At 36.2% G+C, this 27,991-nt stretch overlaps 1 protein-coding gene across 1 annotated transcript; it reads left to right on the top strand.

The window, feature by feature from the left end:
• On the top strand, positions 1–27,957 carry MPP5 (membrane protein, palmitoylated 5 (MAGUK p55 subfamily member 5)). The gene is made up of 13 exons (XM_010574193.1): positions 1–514; positions 7,615–7,823; positions 13,880–13,957; positions 14,713–14,859; positions 15,479–15,640; positions 18,107–18,184; positions 19,101–19,284; positions 20,357–20,428; positions 20,891–20,962; positions 21,703–21,870; positions 22,623–22,825; positions 24,197–24,307; positions 26,503–27,957. Exons 1-13 carry the CDS (start codon positions 148–150, stop codon positions 26,677–26,679), a joined length of 2,028 nt encoding a protein of 675 aa, XP_010572495.1. The 5' UTR covers positions 1–147; the 3' UTR covers positions 26,680–27,957.
• Positions 27,958–27,991: the final 34 nt, after the last annotated feature.

Below are 27,991 nucleotides of genomic sequence, written 5' to 3'. Positions count from 1 at the left end.
ATTTTCTTCCTGGATGTCTCTTCAACTGTCTTGTGATGGAAGGGAAATATTTTTGAAGTTATAATGGATTTTACGCAATGTCATAACGAAAACTGGCCTAATAGCAGCATTTCTGTTTGAAGAGAATAATCATAATTACAAATAATCATGACAACTTCTCATATGAATGGACATATCACAGAAGATTCTGACAGTGAAGCAAAAAATGTGGATCTTGCATCTCCTGAGGAACCTCAGAAGCACAGAGAAATGGCTGTTGATTGCCCTGGGGATTTGGGCTCCAGGATGATGCCCATGCGTCGGAGCGCTCAACTTGAGCGAATCCGTCAGCAGCAGGAAGACATAAGGCGGAGACGGGAAGAAGAAGGAAAGAAACAAGAACTGGACCTTACTGCTTCCATGAGGCTAAAGAAACTAGCACAAATTCCTCCTAAAACTGGAATAGATAATCCAATATTTGACACAGAAGAAGGAATTGTTTTGGAGAGTCCTCATTATGCTGTGAAGACACTAGGTAGGTAAAATACAATGAATGGGCTAATGGAGAAACTATTTAGTTGATATTAATGTTCTTTTATGCTACTGAAATCCTAATTTAGCTAATTCTTCCTATACAGTTTTAAAGTCTTCTGGTCCTCTGGATTTGTGGTGGTTTGGGGTTTTTTTTATTTTAGTCAAGCATCAGGCTATGTGCCCCAGCAAGTGGCTTTTCAAAACCAATCCATTTGGGGAACAGTTAAATGCCCTGTAGATAACTAATGAATTCAGTGGATTCTCCATCCTCTTTAAGGCTGGGGAAAACCATGCAAGTATGTTTGATGAAGCACAGACCAGAATAAGCAATGAATAAATGCTTATTGTCATTTAAAATCAAAACACAAGAGGTTTTTTAAATATTTTAAAAAGAAGCATGCTGGTGGTTTCTTCTTATTCTGGCTATCTTGCATTATCAATTGTCACCTAATATAATTTACATTTGCTCTTAAAGTGTTGGCATTGATGGTGAAAATCTGCTTACCTTGGCACTTAGACATTGACAAAAATGTAATGTTAGTAATTTTTGAAGAAATAGATTCTGAAATTGTTCATTTCGTAACTGTCATTGCTTTAACTATGCTGGTGTAGAAAAAGTTTCTAGCCTTCCTTCCTCAAACATAAGTATCTGTTTATCTAAAATGTGGTGTGTCACTGGAGTGAAAAAGAGGCACTGGGAATTTGTAGGAGTCCAGTTCAGATTTCTAAATCTATACCTTTTCTGAGATTCAGACTGCTTTAAAAAGGTGCCTTTTTTTTTTGTGCTGCACTAAAGATTCTTGCTATTCTTTGCTATTGGCTGGTAGTTGAGAACAGAGTGAAAAATAGCTATCAAATTGCTAATTTTTTTTTTTTTGCTTCATCTTTCGTAATTGTGTGCCCGAGCAACACTTCTGCTAAAGACGTGTCTCTATTCCGTAACCTCTGGTAATCCTTATTGTACAAATCCCTCTTTAGGAAAATTTAAGTTGAAAGGGTCATCAGGAAGTCATCCTGCCAACCTCCTGCTGAAAGCAGGGTCAGTTACAAACAAGGCAGGTGTACCTTGTTTTAGTGCAGGGCTTGTCAGCTTCTGTCCAAGAGATATCTTTGTAAGAAGCAGATTCTGTACTTAAATATCTAACACTTCATAAAGTTGATTATGAAAATCTCTTCTTAGAGGGAACACAAAGCAGAGGATGCAAAGATTGACGTCAAGAGTAGAAGTGACTTCTGTTGGGACTTGCTTAGCCACAGGGCTAAAAGCTCTGAAGACTGACTGCAGGAGGAATTGGAAATTGGAACTACAGAAGGGAGGAGAGTGACTTGGAATTAGAAAGCTGAGGCTAGGTCTCATGCCAGAGATGCTGAGAACTTGGAGGGAGGGCTGGGTGGAAACCTATGGGCAAAGAAGTTAGGCATGGAAGCTGGTAGGAAATGAGAAATTAGTAACAAGAATGGGTCTGACAAGCCTGAGAACCAGTAAGGAGGTGGGGTAGACTGAAGCTGTTTGAACAGGAGAGACAGTGGTGGAGAAATTAGTGTAATGATGAAAGGCTGTTTTGTAAATCTCTCAGTGTGGGGGTAAAATGGATACAGGCTGTGGGGAAGGCTGAGAGATTGTCAGAGAAAGACAATATTTGTGAAAAGCTGCAAGGAAGAACCTATAAGTTTGGCTCAGCAAGAAGAAGGGGGGGGAAATTGGTGTGAATGGAAGCTAGGATTGTGTGAATACTTGATGTAAGAAGAAAGACACCAAACACTGGAGACAAGAATATAGAGGTTTGTATGTGGAAACAGGTAAATTAAGAAATAGCAATATATGGTACAAGATGCATGTTGAAGGAAAATGACTAGATTATTTTGTCCGTGAGGACAAACTCCTCTTCACTTTTGCAGTTGAAGTTTGGGTCTTGTCATTGTTCTGCTGTCAGCGTACTTCTGGAAAAACACAGTATAGTACATTGTATGATTTAACTAAAGCTATTCCCCTCAGTGTTTCGATACCATGAAAAATCAGGAAACTAACAACGTCTGTCTCTGGACTGAATTGCAGTAAATAAGGCTTAAAACTATGTGTATAGAGCAGAAGTATTGACTAGCTTACTAAGTGAATATGGTCTGTTCTTTGAGCTGGAAAGGCAAGGAGCTTTAGGAGATGTAATTAGACTAAATCATGATATATCCATAGGTGCACCAGGGAGCTGACTTAAGGCTTCATAGGCATCTATTTCAATCGAAGTCATGACATAATATTGACAGGCATACAAACATACTACTGTTATTTCCTTGCCAGACAGAATTATAGTAACAGTTTGGATCAGGTGGACTTAAGAAGAGAGGATTTATAATAGTTTAGCACTCCTGTTAAGAGTGGTGCTTTCAGTTATACTCAACTGTGATGTTGAGTTTTTGCAAACTTAAAAAAAATGTTCTAAATGAAATGTTGTGATCTCTTAACCTATATAGTCCGTAATGAATCTCGGTTCAGTCACTAGTGCTCTCAAAAACTGAGTCATAATTTTAAATTCAACAAAGTGCTTCTGCAGTAACTCAGCCTCTTCCAAAATTTTCCTCCACATAAAGCATGTCCTTTTTCCGGTTTCTGGATTAGTCATTCTAACATCTGACAGTAATGCTGAATTTCAAACGAAGATTTTTTTTTATTATTATGAAAGCTGTGTGTTCCTGATTAGTATCAGGGCTAGGGATGTTGCCTTATGAATCTATCTATATATATACACACATGCACACTTACAAAAAAAATATGGTTTCATAGAGAGGATTTGAGTCCATTATCATTAATACTTCTGCTTTTTTATTTAATACCTGAATTGGAGAGGCTAGATTTTTAAAAAATTTTTAGATATTCAACTTTTTGGTCTTCAAGAAAGTTGCTAGCCCATGACTTTGTCCAAAAAATAACTGCTAGTACATGATTTTTTTTGCAGTTTGTCTGTTTGGTAATACTGAATTTCTGATCTACACTGCTCCTGACTCTTTCCATCTTTCCACTTTTGCTGTCCAGGTGAGCGTGCTTAGTCACTTTCACAAAGCTTTGTTAGGAGAACCCCAGATAAACCTGGGCAGGTGCTAGTGAATTATGGAGATGTTAAACTACCCTTATTCAACTTTTTTTAAATACTGATTTTTGGTTTTGCTTTTTTGTGGATTTTTTTGTGTGTGTTAATCCATAGAGCCTCTGCTAAATATATGTGTTTTAAATAAGAATATTGACCTGATTGTATTTTTAGTTTTGAAAATGTTTCATAAGTGCCAATGTCTAATTTGGCAGATCTTTGCCAAGCCTTTAATCTTTTCATCTTTAAAAAAAACAAAACAAAACCACCAAAAAGCAGACTAGATTAAACAAATTGGATTTTATTTATAAAAATAAAACAGGACACTTAATCAAAACAATTTAAAAGGGCATGTTTGTTATCAAAACAGTGTATGATTTAGACAGCTGTCTTAATGGAAATTACTTTCTGTGTACCTAGAACATGTGCATATAAGTATTTAACTGGCTTTTTCACAGCAGTATACTTCTATAAAATGCAGAATTTTTTTTGTTTGCTACAGTTCATTCAGCTAATTTAGAACAAGTAACTGGCATTTCATGTAAGTAAACCTTTTCTGTCTACAGTGAAATTTTTTTTTTTAGGGGACAAGCTGCCTATTTTTGCCTTGGGCAAAACTTACTTATAAATATGTTATAAATATAAATAGACTCTCAGAAATAGTTTTGGATAAAACAATACTTTTCTCAGCCCTGTGATTCAAGTAATATATGGAGCATTAGAGTGCTAGTACCAGCACACAGAATACCCTAGAGATCTATAAAAAAAGCTTGGGAATTAAGATATACATATAATAAAGCCAATTATCTCTTCTGAAGTTTGCTGTTCATAACTTTTTGTTTAAGGTGATAAACAGAAACTATTTTCTTTTCTTTTTCTAATCTCACATGTTAAGCTATGACCAGGGGTCCTCCCCTGCAGTTGCATACTTTTGCCCTGGCAGTCTTTTGATTAATGTGTATATCGCACAGTGCTCAGTCACATTCCAGCCATTTCATAGCCTAATGGAAAAAAGGCTGCAACACTTCTTGTAAAAGAAGACTTTAAAAAAAGTAGTCGATTGCTAATTGATCTGCGATTAAAAAATGGACTTGCTCTGCAAAAGAACCCTGACTTTTTTCTGTGAGTAAATGCAGATGTTAGTCTTTTACTGAACTTTTTTCCTCAAGACAACCTGTTCAATAGGAAATGTCTAGAGATGGAGTCTCTTGTTACCTGGCATTTTAAAATTTTTTTTTAAAAGACCAAAACCAAACAAAAAAACCCTGCACTGATCTGTGGTTTAGAATTCAGAAATAGGAACCTAGAGAGAATTAGGCATGCGTAAAGCCAGATTTGTATGTGGGTTTATGTGTATGGTTGTTTTACTAACAACCATAAATGGATTGTTAGCTTTTGAGGAATATTTTATTTCACTCCTTTCAAGCATTATTTAGAATCATGATGAGGGGGTACTTGTTTGCTGTTTCATGGTGGGGGGGAAATCATTTGGTATAGAGCTTTTGCATCCAGCACCGATGAAGATTCAGCGTAGAAGGGAATTATACGGGAAGGAGAGTGCAGTGATACTTTGTAAGAAAGGGTGACACGGAAGGAACTAGCAAAGTGCTGGAGAGAGAATATGTAGAGGCATCTAGGAACAGGACATCTTCATTATAGGTACAGAATACGATGTCTATCCTCCTATATGTATTTATATCTTATATGGAATATGTATTAGAATTCTGTGTGTGTATGTGTTTGAATGCTTGGATATATAAGGGGGGATAGACAATTCAGAAATAATGAAATAAAATAATTTATGCATAGGAAGAGTTAGAAGAAGTGAGGTTCTTTTCTAATGCCTCACTGTTTTTTGAATCCAGTAACAGTAACAAATAGCAGAATTTGGGGTTGGTGTGGTTTTTTAACTGAGCAGGTATCAGTAGGAACTTTACAATAACATCTGACTGGTTTATACTTCTTTTTTAATGCTTGAAAATAGTGCACTTCCTCATACTTGGGGGAATCAGTTGCTGAGATGCTTTGGTAGTCTGCATACTCCACTAGATAAGAATTTTACCAGCTGACATCATCCTGTTTAGCAAATATTCTTGCTTGCAGAATGTTCTTTAGCCTTCTCTCCAAATGGCATTTCCCCTGCGTGATAGGCAGTATATTGTGCATACAGTTCCCTAGTGAGACATTGGCCGGGTTAATTAGTGTTGTGAGCTGTACTGGATTTCACCTGTGGAATATCCTGCGCAGCCGGTATCCGAGCTGTCCATGCCACTTTTATACTACTACCCTTAGTTTCCTCAGTGGTTACAGGAAGAAGCCCTTGACCCTTGGAGGGTAGGATGTTTTTAGCATGTGTAGAATGGGTTTGGAGGGGTTTTTTGGTCTGGGGTTTTTTTGTTGTTTTTTTTGTTGTTGTCCTGCAGACCATGAAGTACGAGAGTAGTAGCTCTGGATTGTTTGTTTCCTTTTATTATACAGAAGACTGACTTGCAGACTCTAAATTAAACATATATGTAGGCATGGTTTGTCTGAAATTAAAACCATTAAACTTGTTTGAAATGTGTATTTTAAGCTTTGTGTTTTTCATGTGCCCATTTATCAACCATTTTAATCTTGCACTCAAGTTGGAGTCTAACATTGTGTTCATGGTACTGGTGAATTTGAGGTTAAAAAAAAATAGGTAAAGGAAACTTCTTGGCAGAATGTATCCATGTTAATGATCAGTATCTACTGTGAGTTTTTTCATGTAAAAAATGGAACTTAGCTGATGTCTTGATAGCATTCCTATTTTAATGTTGTTTAATTAGCTCATAATGAATAAATTAAGGTCACTAAAACTTAAAAATAATTCTCAAAGCTGATATTTTGATACCAGTAAGGAAGATTGACCTCAGTATCAACTGACAGTTTTAAAATGCAGGATTTTCTTTGTTGTTCATTCTTTTAAAAAAAAAAAAAAAAACAGGATTCAAAATTCTAGCCTACTTGACTTTATTAAAATAAAAGACAGCTGACCAGCCTCTTGTGGCTGAACAGATTTTTTCAGATAATGTGTGGGAACACATACATTATTTCAGGCTCAAAACATCCACTTTTTTTTTGTATGCTTGAGGATTTCTTATTTGGTTTTATATGCATTATAAGTATTATTCATATTCCTTGCTTTAGGTAGTTTCTCAAGTACTTAATATTGAGAAATGACATACTTTGCAGAAATTCAGATTGGTTTAAAAAAATGTAAATTTGTTGACAGTCTTTAAAAAGCACCAGTAAAGCATCAGATTAGTTCTTGAAGCTCAAGAATGTAGTACATGTATAGCATTCTGCAAATGTAGAAACTGGTTATTAAAATATGTTAAAACATTTTATGCTCCAAGCAGAACTTATAATCTTGTAGGTAAAAGATGTAGACATTCTTCTGGTGCAGATGACTTTCAGAACTCTGACCATAGATATTTTTTTCATCCTTTTTATTTTAATGTGCTAAGACTAAGCATAATTTTATGTTCAGAAATTGTGTAGTTTACTTATCCAACACTCATTCTATAAGTAAGCAATGTTTAGTTGAGAGAGATATATGCCATATGTGGTAGATATACATGGAAATAGGTATCAAAATAACAGTGAATGTTCAGTGCATCAAGATTAGTTTAGCAAAGGAGTTATTTTCATATCGCAGAATAGTTTCTCTTTCACATTTAGCTATACATGAGCTGCAATTACTGGATCTTTTACATATTGGTGATTTTTTTCAGAGAAGAACTGCTGCAATAAGAATTTAAATTTAAACAGTGTATCAGCTTTTCTTATTTCTCCTTTTACTGACTTGGGGTCCTTTATTTTGGATTCAGAGATATTCTAATAAAAGTGAGTAATGGATAACTAATAAACTTGCATACATCATTGCTGATTAAAAAACAGAACAGCAAAAAAAATTTTGGTAAAAACATTAATAATGATAAACATTATTATGAATCTTGTTAACTCGTACCTTATTTGTATTTTGTTATTTCCTACCTAGAAGTGGAAGAACTCTTAACTTCTCTTAAGCATATCCAGCACATTTTGGTAGACCCTCAGAGCCAAGAGGATATCTCTCTCATTTTACAGCTTGTTCAAAATACTGATTTTCAGAATGCATTTAAGATACACAATGCTGTTACAGTGCACATGAACAAAGCTAGCCCGCCATATCCTCTCATCTCCAATGCACAAGAACTAGCACAAGAGGTATGTACAGTATGCATCTCTGTGATATATATGAAACCTGTAATCATAGCTGTTGTTGAAATATGTGCTTGTCAAGCTTGTCTGAGTTATTGAATGTTGAATATGAAAGGGATTATAATAGTCACTGATTGCTGTATCCGGTTTTTCCAGATTTCCAAACAGTAACCAGAAAAATATTTGGGGGATAAGAACTCCCTTTTTAGCATAGATAGATATGTAACAGAAAAGGTACTATGTTTAAATGTAGGAAAAGGGAGCTGTTATGAAAATCTAACTCTTTTACCTTCAATATTCTTTATTCCAAACATTCAGGAATTGAATTACAGTTCTCTGTTATTGTGACTTTCCTCTGAGTTGAGCCATGGTTCTTAAATTGGGAGGCATCTCTGAAAATACAACCATACTGGAAACAAGCATTCTGCTCTAAAGTGAGCAACAGATCCCTTAATACTTAATTTCAGTGTTTTAATTACTGCTGTGATGGTCAGATTACACTTATTTTTTGTCTGACAGATGACAGCTCTTTTATAAGATCTGATAGGTCTTTCAGAAATTATTAAAGTATACTTTTAGAAATTTATTTGAGCAAGATTTTTTTAACTTTGATCTTTTCAGTCAGATCTTAACTGTTTGAAATACTTTCACAGTTTCAGCCAGGTTAACTACTTTATCTGAGGCTTATTCACTTGAATGTACATGGGCAGTACCTGTATACAGTAAGCATTAGTAGTAATTTACAGAAAACTCATCAGATACAAAGTTGCTGTGAACAGAAGGAGTTTTCACATGTGGCTGGATGCAGCTAAGACCCTCTGAGGGGTTGCTCAATAACTTTATCTTCATTTTCCATGGCCTGGTGCATGTATATTTCAGTGAAGTGTGGCTACACCTTATATGGATATATATTTGTTAAGTTTAAACTGGCTAGCTTGAATACCAGTATCAGTCACTGCAAGTGTAGCACTGTAGTGTTCAGCAAAGCTGGATCCAGAGGATGGGTAAATGCTCTAGCATTTAGCACCCGGTGAACCAAACTTACCTGTTCAAAACTGGCTCAGCTACACCAGTTGGAGTACCTGAGCCAGTATATAGCCATTCTCCAGTCACTCAAAGGCATATCACTCCAATTTCAGTATGGCAGCAAGTTGATTTTTTTTTTCCAGTGTCTGGTTTTCTTTCTGCCTGAAGCAATTCTTTTCAACAGTTCTTTCCACTCTCCTTCCTTTTTCTAGACTTAAACCTTGTAAGTCAAGGAAAACAGCATTGTAGCAAGCTTGAAGTTCTTTTGCAGAAGAAATTACTGATTCTTGAGGGACATCATTTAAATGTTATCTAAAGCTGCAGTGTGCTGATTAAATTGCAGCTCAGGATTTTCCTGTTTACGCTTGTCAGTAAGACTGTGTCAAAACCTGGTGGGAGCATTTTACATATGAGCTTCCCTCTGGCTTATTCATCAGCCTGTAGGCTGCTGTAGGATCCTCACTAGGCTTCTTCGATGTCTGCAAGCCTGAAGGAACCTTTTCACTTAACTTCTGTTTGTAAACTACTTCCCCAAACACCCGCTTTGCACAGGCTTAGTTCGGGATTTCATTCAGATACAAGCCCCAGAGTTTTTGAATCTTCATTTCTACTACAGGATGTTACAGATTTATCTCTTAAGAAAGCTTTTTTTCCCCTTCATGGATATGATGTCGTTTTATTTGCTGCTTAATAGAAGTTTCCAAGAAGAAAATATGCTTAGGAAAAATCTAAGTCTGTTTTCAAAATTTCATATTCCTCCCCACCTTCCCTATTCCTCATCTTCCCAACACATTCCTCTCTTTTTTCAGGTGATTTGGTAAATCCAGAAATCAGAATGTGGTGCAAAGCCAGTTTTGTGTCCCTTAGCAATCCATGAAGAAGGTTAAGCATAAAGAAAATACTTCTTTAATCTCAAATTTTTAAACCAATGGAATTTTGTCGTCGCCCTATTACATAACTATTACATAAAAGGCAAACATATTCTTGCACTTGTTTTGATTCTTCATCTCCTATCCCTGTCTTGTCCAGCCTTAAAATTCCTGAAAAGTCATTATATTGCATATGTCTGTTCCCATTTTCAGATGTAATCTAGTTTGTCAGTGATTCAGCTTCTGATGTATTTAAATGACTTGTATTTTGCAATATGTTAAATAGCATCCTGAAATGATCGAGCCAGAAATTCAGGAAAAATATTTCTGTGACTGACAGAAGTGTCCTGAGAGGAACACCTTGAGGCCTCCATTCACATCATTCTGTATGTCCTGGTCTTGCCTGAATAGAAGATCTTATGCTCATTTTTCAGATCCTTTATTCCTTTTGGAAAGGCTCCTACATTTGCTGTGGTAGCAGTATGGGAGGAAATTATTTCTACTTTGTTGGTTTGGGGTTTTTTTTTAACCCTGACAAAGTGTCTATCTTGCCTGCCCAGGTTTTTTCTTGTACTGTCATTTTTGGTTGTGCCTTTTGCTTTTTCCATCCCTAAACATAGGCATGGGAAGCTGCCCCAGAAAGCAGTTTGTTTACTTAGTTCAGGGTGTTTTTGAAAAGACACTTAGAAAAGCCTGGATTTAAGATACTGCTAACATCTTGAGGATAAAAGCCACAAGACATTACAAGAAAATAATAGTAGATACATGCATAACATTAATTTTTAAATGGTAGGTAATGCTAATGTGCATATTTTAGTGCACAATTCATCAGTGGCAGTGTACAACTCAGTTTTGGAGTGCATGTCCTAATTTAAAGCTACAGACATGTTTTGTTTGAGGCTTTATGGTGTGGAGGAGAACCTGTTCTAGAGCTCATGCTTCTGTAGCTCTAACGGGAATAGACAGTTTGCAACACAATTTCATATTGCAACATGAAACAACTTCCCTTTTAAAAAAAAGTAAAAATCTGTATTAATTAAACTACACTTATGGAAGTGTGTTTGGGAGGAATTATCATTTGCTACACTGAACTTAAAAAAATCTGTTTACATTTACTCTTTAATTGATTTGCTTTTATAAAAACGAGTATGAACAGTGTGTTGTGAAAACTTTCTTGATTTTTACTTTTTTAACCATAAACAACACAAGTGGAACAGTACATTTTTATTTTTCTAGTCCTCTTTAGGAAATTCTTAAAATTAGTAGTACACTTGTACAGTTAACTTTTCCCACTGATTCTGATAACCGGGCACCAACAACTCAAGATTTTTCCTCTCTTTTTTTTTTTTTTTTTTTAAAGAAACTTTAATTGAATTTAGAAGGTGGAATGAAGTACTTGAGCTTAGGGAATTTATTTTAGAGAGCTAATCTTCATGTAATGTGGTATACTCCAAGTCTTAAATAAAAATAGCCAGCAAACATCAAGTGTAATTAAATTGATTTTAAATCCATTTAAACTTGGCCAAGATGGGGGCAAGGATTATGGGAACATGGTCTGAATCTTGACCTTGTAATAATATTTGTTGCAGCATTCAAGACGGTTTGTAATTTTTGGCCTGTAACAGCACACATCAAATACCTTAAAGATGTTCTTGCTATTAAACATATGTAATAGGCTCAGTTTTTACAGGCTATGTTTCTAAAGGTTTTGGACTTGCTGCTGTTCACTTCAGCAAGTACAGGCGATTAAACTAGATCAGTACTTTTGAGAGGATGCACTGAAAGCTTTTAACTTCTGGTATAAGTGCATTACAATGTGTATGTATATCCCTCTGACAGTCCTGCTCACCTGAGAGTAAACAGCAACAGGATTTTGCAGGTGTGGTTAAATTCTGAATGCTTAATGTCACTCCAAGTGTGTGCCTCCCCAATACATGCCTCCAAATTGTGGTGTGTGAGATGAAACCAAATTGATAGCTTTTTGGGGGCTGCTTGAACTAAAGTTAATGTGATTAACAATAAAAACTAGGCTGAAGAGTTAAGAAAATGCTATTATTGCTGCATATTTAGCATAGATTGCCTACATCTGCAGTGTGTCACTTCTGGAATGACAGCCTATATTCAGATTTCTTCATCTGATGTAACTGTGGGATTCATTACCATGAGTTACGAAGGAATCTAATATGTGGCAATACTGGTATAATAAGTGATATATATAGCAGCCTGAAGCTTTCCTAGTGCTTCATTAAGTAAAAAAAAATAATAAAAGTATCTTTCTCCTAAGGGGGGGAGGGCTATTAAAGTTTTGAATAATTAAATTATTCAAAGCAGAAATTCAACTTGAATAAAGGATATTCATCACACACACAGAATGACTGGTTGGGCCTGGTTGCTTTCTCTTCCCCTGTCAAATGCCCAAATTCTGACCTTGTATTCAAAAGATTGTCTTGCTTGCAGGACCTCTAAGTTGCTTTCTACGTAGGTTCTCCTCTGTAAAAGGATCATAAAGATTGGATAAATAAGGCTTTAAAGCTTATTGTAGCTTATTCAAGAAAGGAGTTGAAAGTCCTTTTTAAGTTAGAGACCTTAAGTAAACCTCTATGAGAAAGTCTTTTGTATAGGAGAATCTCTTCTTTCAACACAGAGGAAAATTTGTTAGTGAAATATATCCTATACAGCGCTCTGTCTGCTGTATGGCATCCCAAAATTCAGGCTAAGCTGGGGATAATAGCTTCCTGGCCAGTTCAGAGGTATAACTGAAGTCAGGCCTCTATGAAGCTCAATTCTTTCTGTTCTCTATGGTTTTAAAGAAATCAGTTTAAAAAATTATTTAAATCTGGCTTCTTGTTTGACTTTTCTAAGCTATACTAGGTTTGTTCACCATGAGGCATGTTCTAGGGATGTCAGAAGGATATGGAGCTTGTGCCAGGTTTATTGCTAAGCTCGGGAACTTGTTCCATGTGACAGTGCTTGATTGGCAATGTGAAGATCTTGCTCCATGGGAACAGTTCATTTAGTGGCTTCTGCTAGAATTTAAAATTATCTTTACTGGTTTTGGTACTGTCACCTAGTAGCATCCAAGAGAGTTGTTAGTGTTTCTGTAGATAATTGCTCCTAGGATAGAGGTTCTTCAGACCTTTAGATATTGTTAAATCATACAAAAAGCTTCATTATTTTCACCTTGGAACTTGTGGTTTCTTGATTCTCTGTTATGTCACATTACCTCATCCTTAAGAGTAAAAAGCTCTTGAAAAAAATCTTTTCTGTCCCACTGAGCTGCTGCTGTGAGATGTGTATAATCTACTCTTGATGTCTCTGGATTAATTTGTGCTTTTGGACTTGTGTGCCTTTGGTCAGATTAGGCCAGAGGATAAAGGCTATGGAAAGTATCTTCTTCAGCCTCACCTTTAGAGAAGAGGGACTTCCCTGCTCCTGGCTTTCTCTATAAGCATACCAGTATTTGCAAGAGATGATGGCAAGGCATGTCTGGTAACTGTATGAGAAGGCAAACCTTTTTTAGCAACTGAAGCTGCTTGAGTAAAAAACTGTCTTTGTGTTAATGTGGATTATTTTGGAACCAGCCTAAGAAACCTGGTTTTCTGGGACCTTTTGAAGTTTTGACTTGTACGCTTTCTGAGGCATTGCAAAACCTGTCTTGGAATCTTTGGTCTTGCTGTTGGTGGAAATAGTTTGGGGAGAAATAAACCATCTTTTAAGGAAAACCATTTTTTAAGGAAAAGGGAGACTAGTCATCTTAGTGACAAATGAGTTCATTTTAAAAGACCCAGCATATTCACACAGTAGACTTTGTTGTGACTGATTTCACTATCATGTTCCTTTCTAGAATTTAATTTTTTTGTGTGCATCTTTGTGGTAGCTGAGCTCGTTGCCAGTCTCTGGTATTGACATAGCTGTGTGATGCACTGGATACCAGCTTAGATTTGGTAGGTGATTACTGAGGCAAGATATGCTGGAGTAGTCCTGTGGTCTCATGGCATGTTTTCCTAATGTGTACCGGATGAAGTTCAATCAGCCAGCGTAACAACTGCATGGATATACTTTACTTTCAGTAAAATGAATAATTGCAACTAGGGGCTTGTGCCTGGGGAGGGAGGGTTGATAAATCACTAGTTAGATTAAGAGTTTTACTACTTGATTTCTTTTTAGGTACAGAGTGTTTTGAAACCCAGTCACCATAAGGATGGGCAGGAGCTTAATGCTTTGCTGAATGCGCCTCACATGCAGGTAAAACAAAATGAAATTTCTAATCTAATGGATGTATTTCTTGATGCTGTTTTCAGTATAATTTTTTTTTTACAAATGTCTTGGGCTGACTGGGCAAGGAAGGATTTTATTCTTCAACTCCGTGCAGATCTCAGTATTTTTCTAGGTTGAGGAGTTTCCAATTTCCAGCAACTAATGAAAAGTTCTGATCAAGTGTAGTGCATGATTGTATTCAGCCCTTGCTACATTCTACATGTATTACAGGGTAATTTGCACATAAACAATGTAGCAATAGATCACTAGTGTCAGGGCAACACATAAGCTGCTTTGCTTATCTGTGGGGTTTTTTTTTTTTCTTTGACAGCTGTTTCATGCTTATGGTAGGGTGCATAAAGGGAATTTTGTCCTGTGGTGGTGGTGTAAATTCATGAGTAGTTTTCATTGCAGTAACTTCTTACGTCTGTATCCTCAGTCACATACATAGTAAACCAATATCTGATTTTTTTTTTAGGAAGAAGAAGATGTAAGCACAGTCACAGTTGTGTGTTCAAAATTGCTTTTTTATTCTATTCCAATCTGAAAGGAAAGTTTTGGAAAATTAGTAGGTGCTACATAGCTTTGATAAATGATTTTTTTTTATTGCTTGAGTCAGTTTGCATTATTCTGTAACCTGCAAAGACTATTCAAATTGCAGAATTTCATTGAACTCTTTACTATTTTGTATACATATAAAGTATGAAATTTTCTGTAACTGTGCCGATTTTGTTTCACACTAGGCACTTTTACTGGCTCATGATAAGGTTGCGGAACAAGAAATGCAACCAGAGCCTGTGACAGATGAAAAGATTTATGAGAATGTTGGTGTGTATGGAGGGGAGACAGTTAAAATAGTGCGCATTGAGAAAGCTCGGGATATTCCATTGGTAAGTACTGGTACTCACTCAGTTACACGTAAAGGAGGTAAGTGGTTTGTTTTGGTGGTTTTTGGGGGGTTTTTTTTGTCCTTTGCAGATGCCTATTAAAGTTTTGGTATTTGAATGTGGATGTGATGTTTAACTTGTAAACACTCTCCCTCCCTCCTGAATGAGAGATAGTCATAGACGGTAAAGTTGTGTGTATCTTCATATAGCAGTAGCTGTACTACCATTTAAAATCTGTACAACTTCTGTCAACTTGGGTTTAGACAGGACGTCTTGACAGAAGTCACTATCCCAAACTTTGCTGCAGGGGAGCTTATAGCCTTGTGCCAATCATGTTTGGTTTTGTTTCGGTTTTTTTTAAGCAACTCTTATCTATTTTGCATCTTTGAAATAAATGATTCCTTAGTAATACTTTTTTTTTTTTTTAAATCGTGACTCTTATGGTGTGGAGCAATTCAATTCTTCAATCTTCAGTGCAGCTTGAAGAAATTAAGTGGTGTTTTAAAGTGGAGCATTGGGTGTATGCATCCGAGCTGTTACTTGCACTGGCTTGGAATATATACAATAGATGGCTTTGAGTTTCATATATATAATAAATTCAGAATGTGTTGCTACTACACAGGGTGCTACTGTTCGCAATGAAATGGATTCTGTTATCATTAGTCGAATAGTGAAAGGAGGAGCTGCAGAGAAGAGTGGGCTGTTACATGAAGGGGATGAAGTTCTGGAGATTAATGGCATCGAGATTCGTGGAAAAGATGTTAATGAAGTTTTTGACTTGTTGGTGAGTTGGACACTTCTTGTTTTCCCTGCAAAAAAATACTCGTTTCATAAGACTGAAGCCTGTTGGCTCTGCTTGTACTCATATTTAGCATTAGTTTAAAAGTATTTTCATTCTGACAGCTAGTGTCTGTATGTGGGGGGCCATTTCAAGTTTTTTTCCTAATACATAGTATGATATTAATAAGTATAGTGGCAGTTATCTGCAAAAATGAAGCCTACAAATGTGGAAGAGTCAAGCTATCTTATTGAGACTTGCTTTTAATGATTTCTAAGAAAAACTTTTTTTAGCTCTGAAAAGACATGATTTTTTCATCTTTGTCTCTGGTTGGGTCCACAATTAATAGATGTGTGGCTGTGTGTAGTAGTGTCTGGCTGGGATGGAGGTAATTTTCTTCATAGCAGCTTATATGATGCTGTGTTTTAGGCTAGTTTTAGACTGAAACAGTGTTGATAATGCACCAGTGTTTTAGCTATTGCTGAACAGTGCTTGCACAGTGTCAAGGCCGCCTCTGTTTCTCACTCTGTCCCCTGCCCGCAAGTAGGCTGGGGGTGAACAAGAGGTTGGGAGGGAACACAGCTGGGACAGCTGACCTGGATCGACCACAGTGATATATCATGCCATATAACATCATGCTGAGCAATAAAAACTGGGTGGTGAGTGATTGCCTTCGCATCACTTGTTGGGTTGGGTTTTTTTGCCTTCACTTATTAAACTGTCTTTACCTCAACCCATGAGTTTTTCTTGCTTTTGGTCTTCCAATTCTCTCCCCCATCCTGCTGGGGAAGGAGAGTGAGGAGCTGGTGGGTGCATACAGGCAGCAATATCCATAGATGAAGTTGTGTCATGCTACAGTAAGGCTAGTTTTTAATGGACAATTTTCATCTTTAGTTGGATTTTTTCTGAAATTTGCTGTTAAAATTTTTCAGCTAATGCATGTAATGAGGGCAAGTAGAGGGAAGTAGAGGCAGAAATGTGTGGGGTTTTGTTTGGTGTGTTTTTAAGCCATTTGAAAAGATTTTTACAGTTACTTGAAAAGCCTTCAATCTCCGTGTATTTTTTGGATCAGAGCTATCTTGAGATTCCTCATGCTCTGTAATTCTCTCCATTGCCATCAGTATTTTTTTTAAAAACCATATTTAGCTAAGTCCTGCGCTTCTGAAAAGAGTGTTTTGTAGACGCTTGACAGACAATTCAACTCTGGCAGTTTAGTTCTCTGCAGAGCTTTTTCTGCTCTTGAGCAGCTCCTGCAACCTAAAGTTACAGAATAAAAGCTTTAAAACCACAATACATTAACATAAGAGCAAATTACTTGCTGAAAATAAAAAAAAAATTTAAAAAACCTTACATTTTTAAAAAATACATTATTAAAGTCATTAATTTAAAATAATATTTTCAATTCCTTATATGTTGTCTTCTGCATTTTGTAATGTGGAAGTGAAGTTTTAAAATGCTTCAGTCCCCCAAAAATACTTAGAACAGGAGAAGGAAATTACTTTTGTTCTTAATTTTGCCTCACCACTTGCTACTCAAATGGTAATAAACTCTGCATGACTTCAGACAAGACTATTCACACGATCACTCTGAAATTCTATGCATTCCACGTAGTACTATGCATGCTGACCAAAAATTGTGGATTTTTGTTTCCTGCACCCTAATCATATTATGCTCAGTTATGTTTATTTAAGCCTTAGGTCTGAAATTTTTGAGATACATGCATTTGCTTTTGTTTTGTACAACAGAAATTGTTGTGTTACAGTTTACGGAATGATGTATAGGAAGTGAGACACATGTAGACCTTGTCACAGGTTGGCACTTGCATTTTATCTAGATATTCTTTGTGTGCAAGCATACTCTGTGTACAAAAGTATGCAAACAAGTAAGAATTTGAAGCCAGGACATTTATTATGTTCTACTTTCTTAGTAGGAGTGATTGCAATATTGATATCAAGTACTTTACAGATGCAGGATTTGAGTGTTAAATTTTTAAACAGTGTTTATGTTAACAGCATTAAAATCATAGTAAAATGTTTAGATTTGAAAACACTGTTCCACTTAAGCAATTTTAGAAAAATAATAATCTTTTATGTATTTTTTTTCTTCCCAGCATAGATCTACTGATTGGTATTTTTGTACAGAGCAAGAGAATATTATTCTCCATTTCTCCTAAGTTGCTGCTTGACAGAATTGCAGCTGCTCCATTTCAAATACAAATAGTTTATGTATGGTCAAGAATGCTAGGCTTTTAAAATCTGAATATCAATATTTGGCTTTCTAGCCTGTCACTGGATCACTGCATCTGTAGCTGTACTATATCTTTTAAACCAGTTAAGGGGTGGATGATGTGCTGTTAGCAACTGCCTTTTATGGGAATTTTTGAAACATTTTCTAAAATACGTTATTTATTAAATTTCTTAACCTTGAGCCATATTTTGATGCTGTATATGAAGAGTCTATTTTTTGTCTCAGGCTGACATGCATGGTACTCTGACCTTTGTATTGATTCCCAGTCAGCAGAGCAAGCCACCTCCTGCGAAAGAGACAGTTGTAAGTAGCTCTACATAAGTCCTTGAGCTTGGTGATACATACCTTTGTTTTACCAGTAGTGTATAGAAAGTTCTTCTGTTGGTTACTTACACTGTGGAACAAAACCAAACTTAATTGTTTAAATTGGTTTAATTGTTATCAGACTAACACCTGAACTAATTGTTGAAAATTATTGATGGTGTTAAGGTGAAGCTCTTGGCATGATTTTTTTCAGTTTCTAAAATAGTAAGAAATTACAAAAGTAGAACTGCCTGTGCTTCTGAAATTCTATTTTGAAATTCCCAATTTCTCTATTTTTATATATATATAAAAAAAATTGAAAAATGGATTGATGGAATTTGCAAATAGGCTTTGGAAGGAAAAGTTTGTATACGGGAAACTTTGTTCATTATCTTTTTATCTAACATACTTTTCTTGAGACAGCTTTAACAGTTTGAAGAAAGAATGCACTGATTTATATGACAGCCAAACAAAACCATTAATGGTTGGTGACACAGTAAAATATTTTACAACCGAAACTTCACCTCAAGCCCAGTAAATGGGTTTCAATCTGTGTATTTATTAGGTATTTTAAACAAATCAGAATCTCTCTGATTCTTTTTGAATGCGAAGAACTTAAATCAGTAGCTCGGGTTTTTGCCTCCTAAAATGGTGAGGAAGTTGCATAGACTTTAGAATTAACAAGAGTTAAATTCAGGCCTTCACCTCCAACGTAGCACAACTGTGTCTTTTCCATTGCTAACCTAGATAATGATTCCATTCCAGTGTCTCTTGTATGCCCCAGATAAAGTTTCCATTTTATAGATTCTTGGAGTTTTTATATATTGGAGCTCTGCTGCAATCACAGGAAGATGGGGTGTAATCCTTCAGAAGTCACAGGTTTTTTTCTTCTGTTTTTACATTTGATCTCCCACAGATACACGTGAAAGCGCATTTTGACTACGATCCCTCTGATGACCCTTATGTCCCCTGCCGAGAGTTAGGCCTATCTTTTCAGAAAGGAGACATACTCCATGTGATCAGCCAGGAAGATCCAAACTGGTGGCAGGCTTACAGAGATGGAGATGAAGATAACCAGCCATTGGCAGGCCTTATCCCTGGTGAGTAAAGCTCTAGAAAAAACTTGACAGCCAGTTGTTCCCATAGCCACAGGAGCAATGTTCTGGTTTTCAAAGACTCGCGTATCCTTAAATATCCATTGCCTTAAATATCTGTGACTTTGAACCTTTTGCAACAGAGCCTACTGTTGGTTACATAATTCACTTACTTAAAAGGTTGACCTTTTAGAGGCATCTCCATGTATAGATGTTAAATGCAGAGTAAAGCTACCGCTTCCACCGCAGTTCACCTCTTGAGCTACTCTCCTCTTCCTTCACTCCTCCACCTTGGGGACTCTGTGGGTTCAGAGTTCCCTCTGCTGGCTGTGGCAGAAACGTGGGACTTCAGCCTGTTCCTTCTCTGGAGAGGAGAGCTGCTGTTAGGTTTCTTACTGTATCACATAGACTATTTGAAAAATGTGTCTTTTTCATGGTAGCTGTTCTGTAGTTTTCACTTAGCAAGCAGCTTCAGTTACTTGTAACAGTCACGCTTTCTTTCTAACGGTCGGGGGCCTTTGAGCAGTAGGGTTTTCAGATGTTGAAGTCAGTATATAATTTTTGCATTGAAATATGTACTGCACTCTAGTTCATTAAAGATCTGGTGATCTGTTAAACACAGTGAACAAAAGACTTTCCAAATTCCATAGAATATCACACTGTTACTTTATGACATTTGAGTAAGTTAAGAGGAACACTGATTTAAATACAGGCTAATGTTTTTCAAGCTGAAGTTCAAAAGATTTAGTATAAATAGAACACATTTAACATACAAAAATAATGAGAAAACCATATCATCATAATGGGGAAATGTCATCTTTCCAATAGTTTCAATTTTCCAGGCAAAACTGTCCAGAATAGTACAAATGCTCTGCAAGTCTTTCTTGATGAATATATTTTCAAAGCAATAAACAAGCTTCGCAACAACTTTAGTTTCTCTTTTTAAATCTCTCTTATATTCTACTAGAACCTTCGGAGATGTAAAAGCTTAGGAAAAAGTAAAATGAGTAAGTCATTACAAAGTATTGAAATGGTTTCTAAATGTTAACTGCCTTTTTTTTTTTTTAAATGCATTAAGGAAAAAGTTTTCAGCAACAGAGAGAAGCAATGAAGCAAACCATAGAAGAAGACAAGGAGCCAGAAAAATCAGGTTGGATATATGCTTTCCAAGAGAAAAAAAATCTCATATAGAGGTGCTAGATAGTGGTATCTGGAACCTTGTCATTGTGGAGTTGTAGAAAATTTTTCCATTTTTTGTACTACAAGTGGGATGATTCTTTGAAATTCTTCATGTAATTACAGGTCTGAATTTAGCACTTTGTTGTATAAATCATGTGGGTTTTTTCACAATTATGTGCAATGTAATTAGAATGATGTATGGGAATTTGGAAAGCCCCTTTTTTCATAAAGAATTTTATCTATCATGATTCAGTTGAAGTCCTTGGCATGCAACATTTGCTTAATACACAAAACCGGTGTAATGAACTGAAGAATATTATGCCTTTTCAAAACTGCAGAATAAATTCTCCACTTTAAAGATCCAGATAGTGGGTGGGTTAGGAAGCTTTTTACTGTATGGCTATTTCATTGTGATTATTTCTATTTTGGTTAGGAAAACTCTGGTGTGCGAAGAAAAACAAAAAGAAACGGAAAAAGGTTTTATACAATGCAAATAAAAATGATGGTAAGCAAAATCTTTTGCACTGTGTGCGCACTTATAAGCAACTATAAAAGATTCTACAAATAGCCTTGTGTGAAAAGAATGCCGAAATTCAGGATATGATGTTAGAAATAGTGCCTGATGATGTTCTGGGTGGGAGCAGTAGTATGGTTTGTAATAACATTTAGTGAAAGATGTAAAAGAGGTGGCAGGATTTGTAGGGTCATTTAGTGTCTTTATTAAAGACCAGATGATAGGGATAAAAAAAATCGATAGCTTTTTAGGCATGGAAGCACTCATAATTTTACAATGATGAACCATTTTATTATGGTTTTGTAATATCATCTCACTCTGCATAACTAAATTTAGTAGATGGAAACTTTCTCCACAGACAGTTTGTAGTCTATTTATACTATATTCTTACAAAAGTACTTCGGAATTGGGATGATTTTTGTTGTTGTTGTGTATAAAGTGTTATTCTTGTAGTAGAAACTTGTTCCTTGGCAAGAAAGTTGTTTGCTGAGTTTATGCTACTACTTATATCAGTAGTAAGTGGAAATACATTTTCTTTCTCCAAAAAGGCGGGGGAAGAGCCTCATCTTACTGGGCAAGTGATGATCTTTGGGGTTCTATTGCTTTGGTGACTTGCAGTTAGATGCTGGGCAGAGAGCAAGGAGCTGCCTGAAACTTGATACTGCATGACAGGCAATACGTGCAACTAGCAGTAAAGTATGTTGTGACTATTTTATTGTTTCTCTCTCAAGATTATGACAATGAGGAAATTTTGACCTACGAGGAAATGTCACTGTATCATCAACCAGCAAACAGGAAACGGCCTATTGTTCTGATCGGCCCACAGAACTGTGGCCAAAATGAATTGCGGCAGAGACTTATGAATAACGAAGTGGATCGCTTTGCCTCTGCAGTTCCCCGTAAGTTTGATGGGCAGATAAGATTGCTTATGCTAAATGTTGTCCGTAGACAAATCCTCTTGTGTTGAATATAGTAATTAGGAGTTTGGGGGTTTTGAGCAGGATATAGTCAGCTCTTGGATAAAGGATAAATAAAGTTACATCTTGTGTGGCATAAAGTGGCTTTGGTAAGTCAATGCAAATTCAGTGTCCCAACACAGTGTTATAGAGGCATTATAAGACATGCGTATATTTCAGTTTGGATCAAATTGGAGTGAGTAACAGAAGTTTAAAAAAGAAACTGATACATTGGTCGAACTTTTAACCTATATATCCTGCATAAATTTAAATTTCAGTGGCTTTAGTGCCTTCCCAAACCACTTGCATTTCAGTGAATTTTGTATTTTTAATGTCTGCTAAATTAGGTTTACGAACAGCTTAGCAATATAATTTGTTATAAACAACTAATAGCTGTTTTCATGTCCAGAATGCAGCTGCACAGGTGAAACTATTGCTTTCCTAGTTGACTAATTTTTTTTTCCTCTAGATAATGTAAACAAGACCTCTAAACGTAGGTTCAGCCTTTGGCAACTTAATCTGTCCAGGGATATTTATTGTAAAAAATAAAATACTTGCATTTCTTGGATATTTCATCTGCCTGTTTTTTTGCTTGGTTAGCAATGTGTCTCCTAAGGGTAATGCTTATTTCGCGTCTTCAGTTCTACAGGTGTATCACTGTCTCGATTTCTTTTTTTTGTTGCTCTTGTTTGTAGATACTACTCGGAGCAGGCGAGAGACTGAAGTAGCTGGCAGGGATTACCATTTCATTTCCCGACAGGCCTTTGAGAGTGACATAGCTGCAGGGAAGTTCATTGAATATGGAGAGTTTGAAAAGAACCTCTATGGTACTAGCATAGACTCCGTGCGGCAAGTAATCAACTCTGGCAAGATATGCCTTTTAAATCTTCATACCCAGGTATGGTGAAGCTGTTGCCTGTCATGTTTTAATTGTAGAAGCTACTGTGAAAGTCTAAAGACCTGTATTTGGTTTATATAAAATGACTGTGTTTTCAAGGTCCATTTTCGGTGGTGTTCAGTTGACTCTATTTAGTGTGTTATGAATACAACCTTCTTGTTCTGTATTTTAAAATATACACGTCTTGTATCTGTGCTAAAGGTAACAGGGGCCTTGGTTTCCAGATACTTTAAGCTGGTGAGAACTATCTGAATTGAAAATTAAATTAAAATAAGATTTGTGTGTCTCAGTCTTCCAATCACTCTGTGAACTCTGAGGCTTTTGAAAATGGAGAGGAAGTTGTTTGCGATTATACTTGGAAACTGCATTTTGGGAATGTTTATGCAGTTCCATAACAGACAGGATTAAAGGAAATCACATCAACAATATTGAAAAGCTCTTTAACTATGACCTTTTGCTTATGGAGAAAGAAAGAGAAAATATGCATACAGACTTCAACTTGGAAATTTAGTCAAATGTGGGAAGAGGCAGAGTCCTGGAACACAGCCCATTTTCTAATACATATGACATATATGAGGTCTGCTGCTGTTGTAGGTGCTGCAAAAGAAGCCCTGAAACTCAGACATACCAGTAAAGTTTGGTAGTATTGAAGCTAGAATTTGCCATCACCAGTCAGGACCATGTGATACTTTACTAGAATAGCTCATGGGCATTGCAAAGCATGTGATGAGATGAAAACTCCTAACACTTTGAAAATTGATCTAATTCTGTGGTTACAAAGATCTATCTCAGAGACGAGTTGTTTGTCCTGAGACACATACAAGGAACCTTTTGGAAAAATCAAACTACAGTTTGGTTCTTTTTATTTCCTGTCTCTTAATGTAAATGTAACCTGCCAAAAAAATATGCTAAACATACAGTAGTAGTGCATCTGATACCTTGTATTTTAATCTTCAAAACAGAAAAGGTTAAACTGTAGTATTTAAAGACTCTTCTCTCTGTTCAAAGCTGATACCATTCCTTAGCATTGTAAGGAAACTTACTTCAATGCAGGTGACTTTTTTTTTCGGCTTTTGGATACCAAAAGGTATGTTCCTTCAGTTTAGTTATGAAGGGTATTCTTGAACAAAAGTAAATGTTTGGGTTCCATGAACTTGAAAAATGTTGTAATACCAGTTTTGTAGGAAATGGTGACCGAACTCTATATGGTGATGATAATAGTGTTACGGTTAATTATACTGCTGTTAACATATTGTACAATTGTCATTGTTTGAAGAGTATATTATCAATTATAGCATGTGAATAATACATCGTTAAATGCCCTTTTCATGGGTGAAACTGTTAAATATCAAATAAATACTATTTCTGCAGTCACTGAAGACACTACGTAATTCTGACTTGAAGCCATATATTATATTTGTTGCACCACCTTCACAAGAGAGATTACGTGCTTTATTGGCCAAAGAAGGGAAAAACCCAAAGGTAATGTCCAACACTTCTTCTGAAACCATGCTGCTTTTTATTTAGAGATGCTTTTGGTAAACATATACTCTTTTCTTTGGAACTGGGAGATGGTAACAGTACTGACAATATATGGGAAGCAGTGTAGTTGAGATCTGTGTACTCCGGGTTAGTAGGCAGACCATACTAACTAAGGGCTCAGGATGCTTTTGCCTAATGGAATGTGAGCAGTATGAAGCAAGGGAATCTACTGCTAATTCAATAATCCTGGGGCACAATGTCTCAGCTGGGGTCCCTGCAGTTAGGTACAAAAACCATGACCCTTTATTTCAAAACTGTGGAAAAACCAATTTTGTCTTCAAGTAAACCTGAGAGTAATTCTAGGGAGCAAATGATTATTGTTTTTCTTTTGAGAACTTATCTGCTCTTGGAAAAGCATTTACTTGAAAATATACTCCAAAACTCTTCAGATAAAGTTATTTTAATCTTGGTGTTGTAGGATCACTTTTCCTGTTTCAACCAGAGTCATGTCAAGATCTCAGCTTATCCAGTTCAGATAATCTAGTTAATGAGAAGTTAGTTCTGCAGAATGGAATTGAAACCCATACATTAAACCAGGATGTCTGACAGCTCAGAAAAGGTCCTTATCAGCTTATGAGATACAAAGTGCTTATTGCTAGGATAATGAAATATGTTGATCTTCAGTTTTTTAACTGAGATCTACCCTTCAGTGGTTGGTGGGAGCACTTTGGCACCATAGTATCTTCAAAGTACTAATTGAACATCATGCAGTTCATACTGAGGGAGAACAGTCCTCCCAACATAACTTCAAGGGACTCCTGATACAGCTGTTGGTCAGGAATCATACCCACTGTGTTCTATGGCTGTCTTGTTTTGCTCTCCTTGTTTGAGGCAAGGGTGATGTATTGCCTGGACGCAAGATCTAAAAGTCTATTAAAGCCAGAGTCTTAAAACAGACAGATTTTTCTTTTTCTCACACCCCCCCTCCCCACGCATCCCACCACCCCCCTCACTCCCCTCCCCCCCCCCCCCCCCAGGGAAATATAATCATAGTCTTTAAATGGGCATGTTTCCTCCTTCATAGTTATGCAATGAATGAAACTTTTTTCCATAAATATTTCATCTCGTGTGTCCTGGGTTTTTTATTGCAGTAATCAAGGAATTCATTTGCAATAAAAATTCATACACTGATATTGGTGTTAAATTTCCTGTTTTCTTTCTGATTAAATGTATTGCATTTGTATTTATTTCAGTTGGGTAAATGCTACTGTGTTAAACCCCTTCCCCTGATAAAGAGGAGGTTATTTCTTGCGTGTATGCCTGTATGTGGCTTTGATTTTCTTAAGTGTATATAATGCCTAGGAAAAAAAACTTGACAGCCTGAAGTACCTTTTGAAAATACCCTCTTTAGAAAATTATCTCAAAAATTATACCTGAATATTCTTTTATATAATACAAAAATAAGCTGCAGAAGAGAAAAAAAACCACACCTTTAGTATACAAGTGTAAAAAAAATTTTGAAGTAAAACCATTTCTACTTCTCCCTTTGCATCACTTATCTACATTGCAATATTCTTGCTTTTGACATATTCCCTTCCAGCTCTCAAATAGTGTTTTCCATTTTTCTGCAATGTCATTTACCTGATGCTATGGTGATTTGATCAACTTAAATGTATAGCTCTCACTGTGGTTCTCATTGCCATTTATTGAAATATTTTTCAACGAATGGTAGCTGTTGCCTTTGCTTGATGTTTGTAGTGCTACATCTTCAGAGGAATGTTGTCTTGTTCTACACCATTCAAACTTTCTCCCACGCTCTCTCTGCCATCTTCAGTCTCTTTCAGAAGGATAATGGGCTTAGCAACCTAACTTATTTTTTGGAAACATGATTTAAGAGTCTCAGTAAGATGAATGTCATAAGATGAGCAGTGCTAGATCTTCTTCATTTACTTCAGTCTGGGACAGTTACTTACTGTTTGCCACTTAAGACTGTCCTTTCTGACTGGCCATGAGTGTCCTTAGCTTTCAAATATGTATCATAGTTCAATGTTACTGTAAACTTTTCAATAGCTGATAGCAATACCATGAAAATTTGTGTAAAAGACTTTTCCTAGCCGAGTTGTTACCTGTCCCTAATTGGTTGTTTTGGGAGAGAGGCTTACACACATACACTAATTCTCTGTTTTTGATTGCAGCCAGAAGAGCTGAGAGAAATCATAGAAAAAACAAGGGAGATGGAACAGAACAATGGCCACTACTTTGATACAGCAATTGTGAATTCTGATCTTGATAAGGCGTATCAAGAGTTACTTCGGTTAATAAACAAACTTGACACAGAACCCCAGTGGGTGCCCTCTACCTGGCTACGATGAGAGAGCAATTCCAAGGGACAAACGGACTTCAATCTAGTAATCTTTCCAAGGAGATCGTGTGTAGGTCTGCCCAATTCTAGTATAAATATGTGTGAGCTCTAGACTTCAGTGGCTGCATCCTTTGCCGGTGAAATGGCATATTACTGAAAAAATATGCTTATCAGCTGGTGAGCCGATATAACTGATGTAAAGATTGTCCAAGTTTTCTTCCTCTGTGGTCTAGAAATGGAGACCTTGTCAGTACTAAATTCTAAAGCTTTAGATAATTTTTTTTCTAGCAACTACTTTTATACATAAAACCACCTTTTTTACCTAGAATCACCCTTATGAAATCGAAGATTTTAAGTGTGTGTGTTGTGTGTATATACAGTCCATGCTGTCACTTAGTTATAAATATGAATGTTATTTAACACTTAAGTTAATGACTTTGTGGGACATGATGGTAGTTCAGGAGCATAATTCTACAGATCATTGGGCGGAGAAATAATCTACACATGAAAAACAACATTAATATTAATGAGAAATCTCTCCTGTTTAAAAAATACACAGAATGAAGATGCCGCTCTGGTCTGGAGCTGCCCTGTGAGGTTTGAGTTAATACTTTAATTCTCAAACATTCCACTTTCTAATAGCACTGTAATTGGAAAATGTGTATAATGTAAATATTTCTATCCTTGTGTCTTTTTAGTCAGACTTTTAAAATTTGCCTGCGCATTAATTTTAGGTCCAAAGATGAATATTATATTGATCTTTTAGATGTGATATTTTTATGGAATGTTCTTTAAAACATATTGACTGATTGGAGCCGCTGTTTTCTACAGATCTGTAGAGATATTTAGAAAGGCAGAGGTTATATTTTTGTGAAAAATATATAGTTATAAGACATGCTGCTTAAAAGTCAGCTTAAGTTCTCATGTTTTATAACAGAATACTGACTAAAATAGACTGATATGCTGAACATAGGAAGATAGTGGGGTTTTTTAATCTCTGCAAGTGGTTCATCTTGTGGCTGTTGGTCTAATGGATAACTAACTGGAATTAAAATAGCTGAACGTAGCTACTGTTTTATAAATGAGTATTGTAATTCACTAGCCAACATATTGTCCTGCATTTGCTCAGTACTGCAGTGAAAGTATGTGTAAACACTGGTAACTGACTGAGAAGTCGCAAGAAAGGGGAATATTTGTAATAATTAAAACAAAAAACTTGAAACAAGTGAACAAAAGGCAAGGTCTGTCTGTATCCTAGTGTGTTCTGCAAAGCAGATCGGAACATCTCTGCATCCTTAAATGATTCTGAGCTGTGAAGGTTT

Source organism: Haliaeetus leucocephalus, unplaced genomic scaffold, assembly GCF_000737465.1.
Source record: "Haliaeetus leucocephalus isolate CR32 unplaced genomic scaffold, Haliaeetus_leucocephalus-4.0 Scaffold417, whole genome shotgun sequence".
Taxonomy (NCBI): Eukaryota; Metazoa; Chordata; class Aves; order Accipitriformes; family Accipitridae; genus Haliaeetus; species Haliaeetus leucocephalus.
This window is presented reverse-complemented; position numbering and strand designations above follow the sequence as displayed.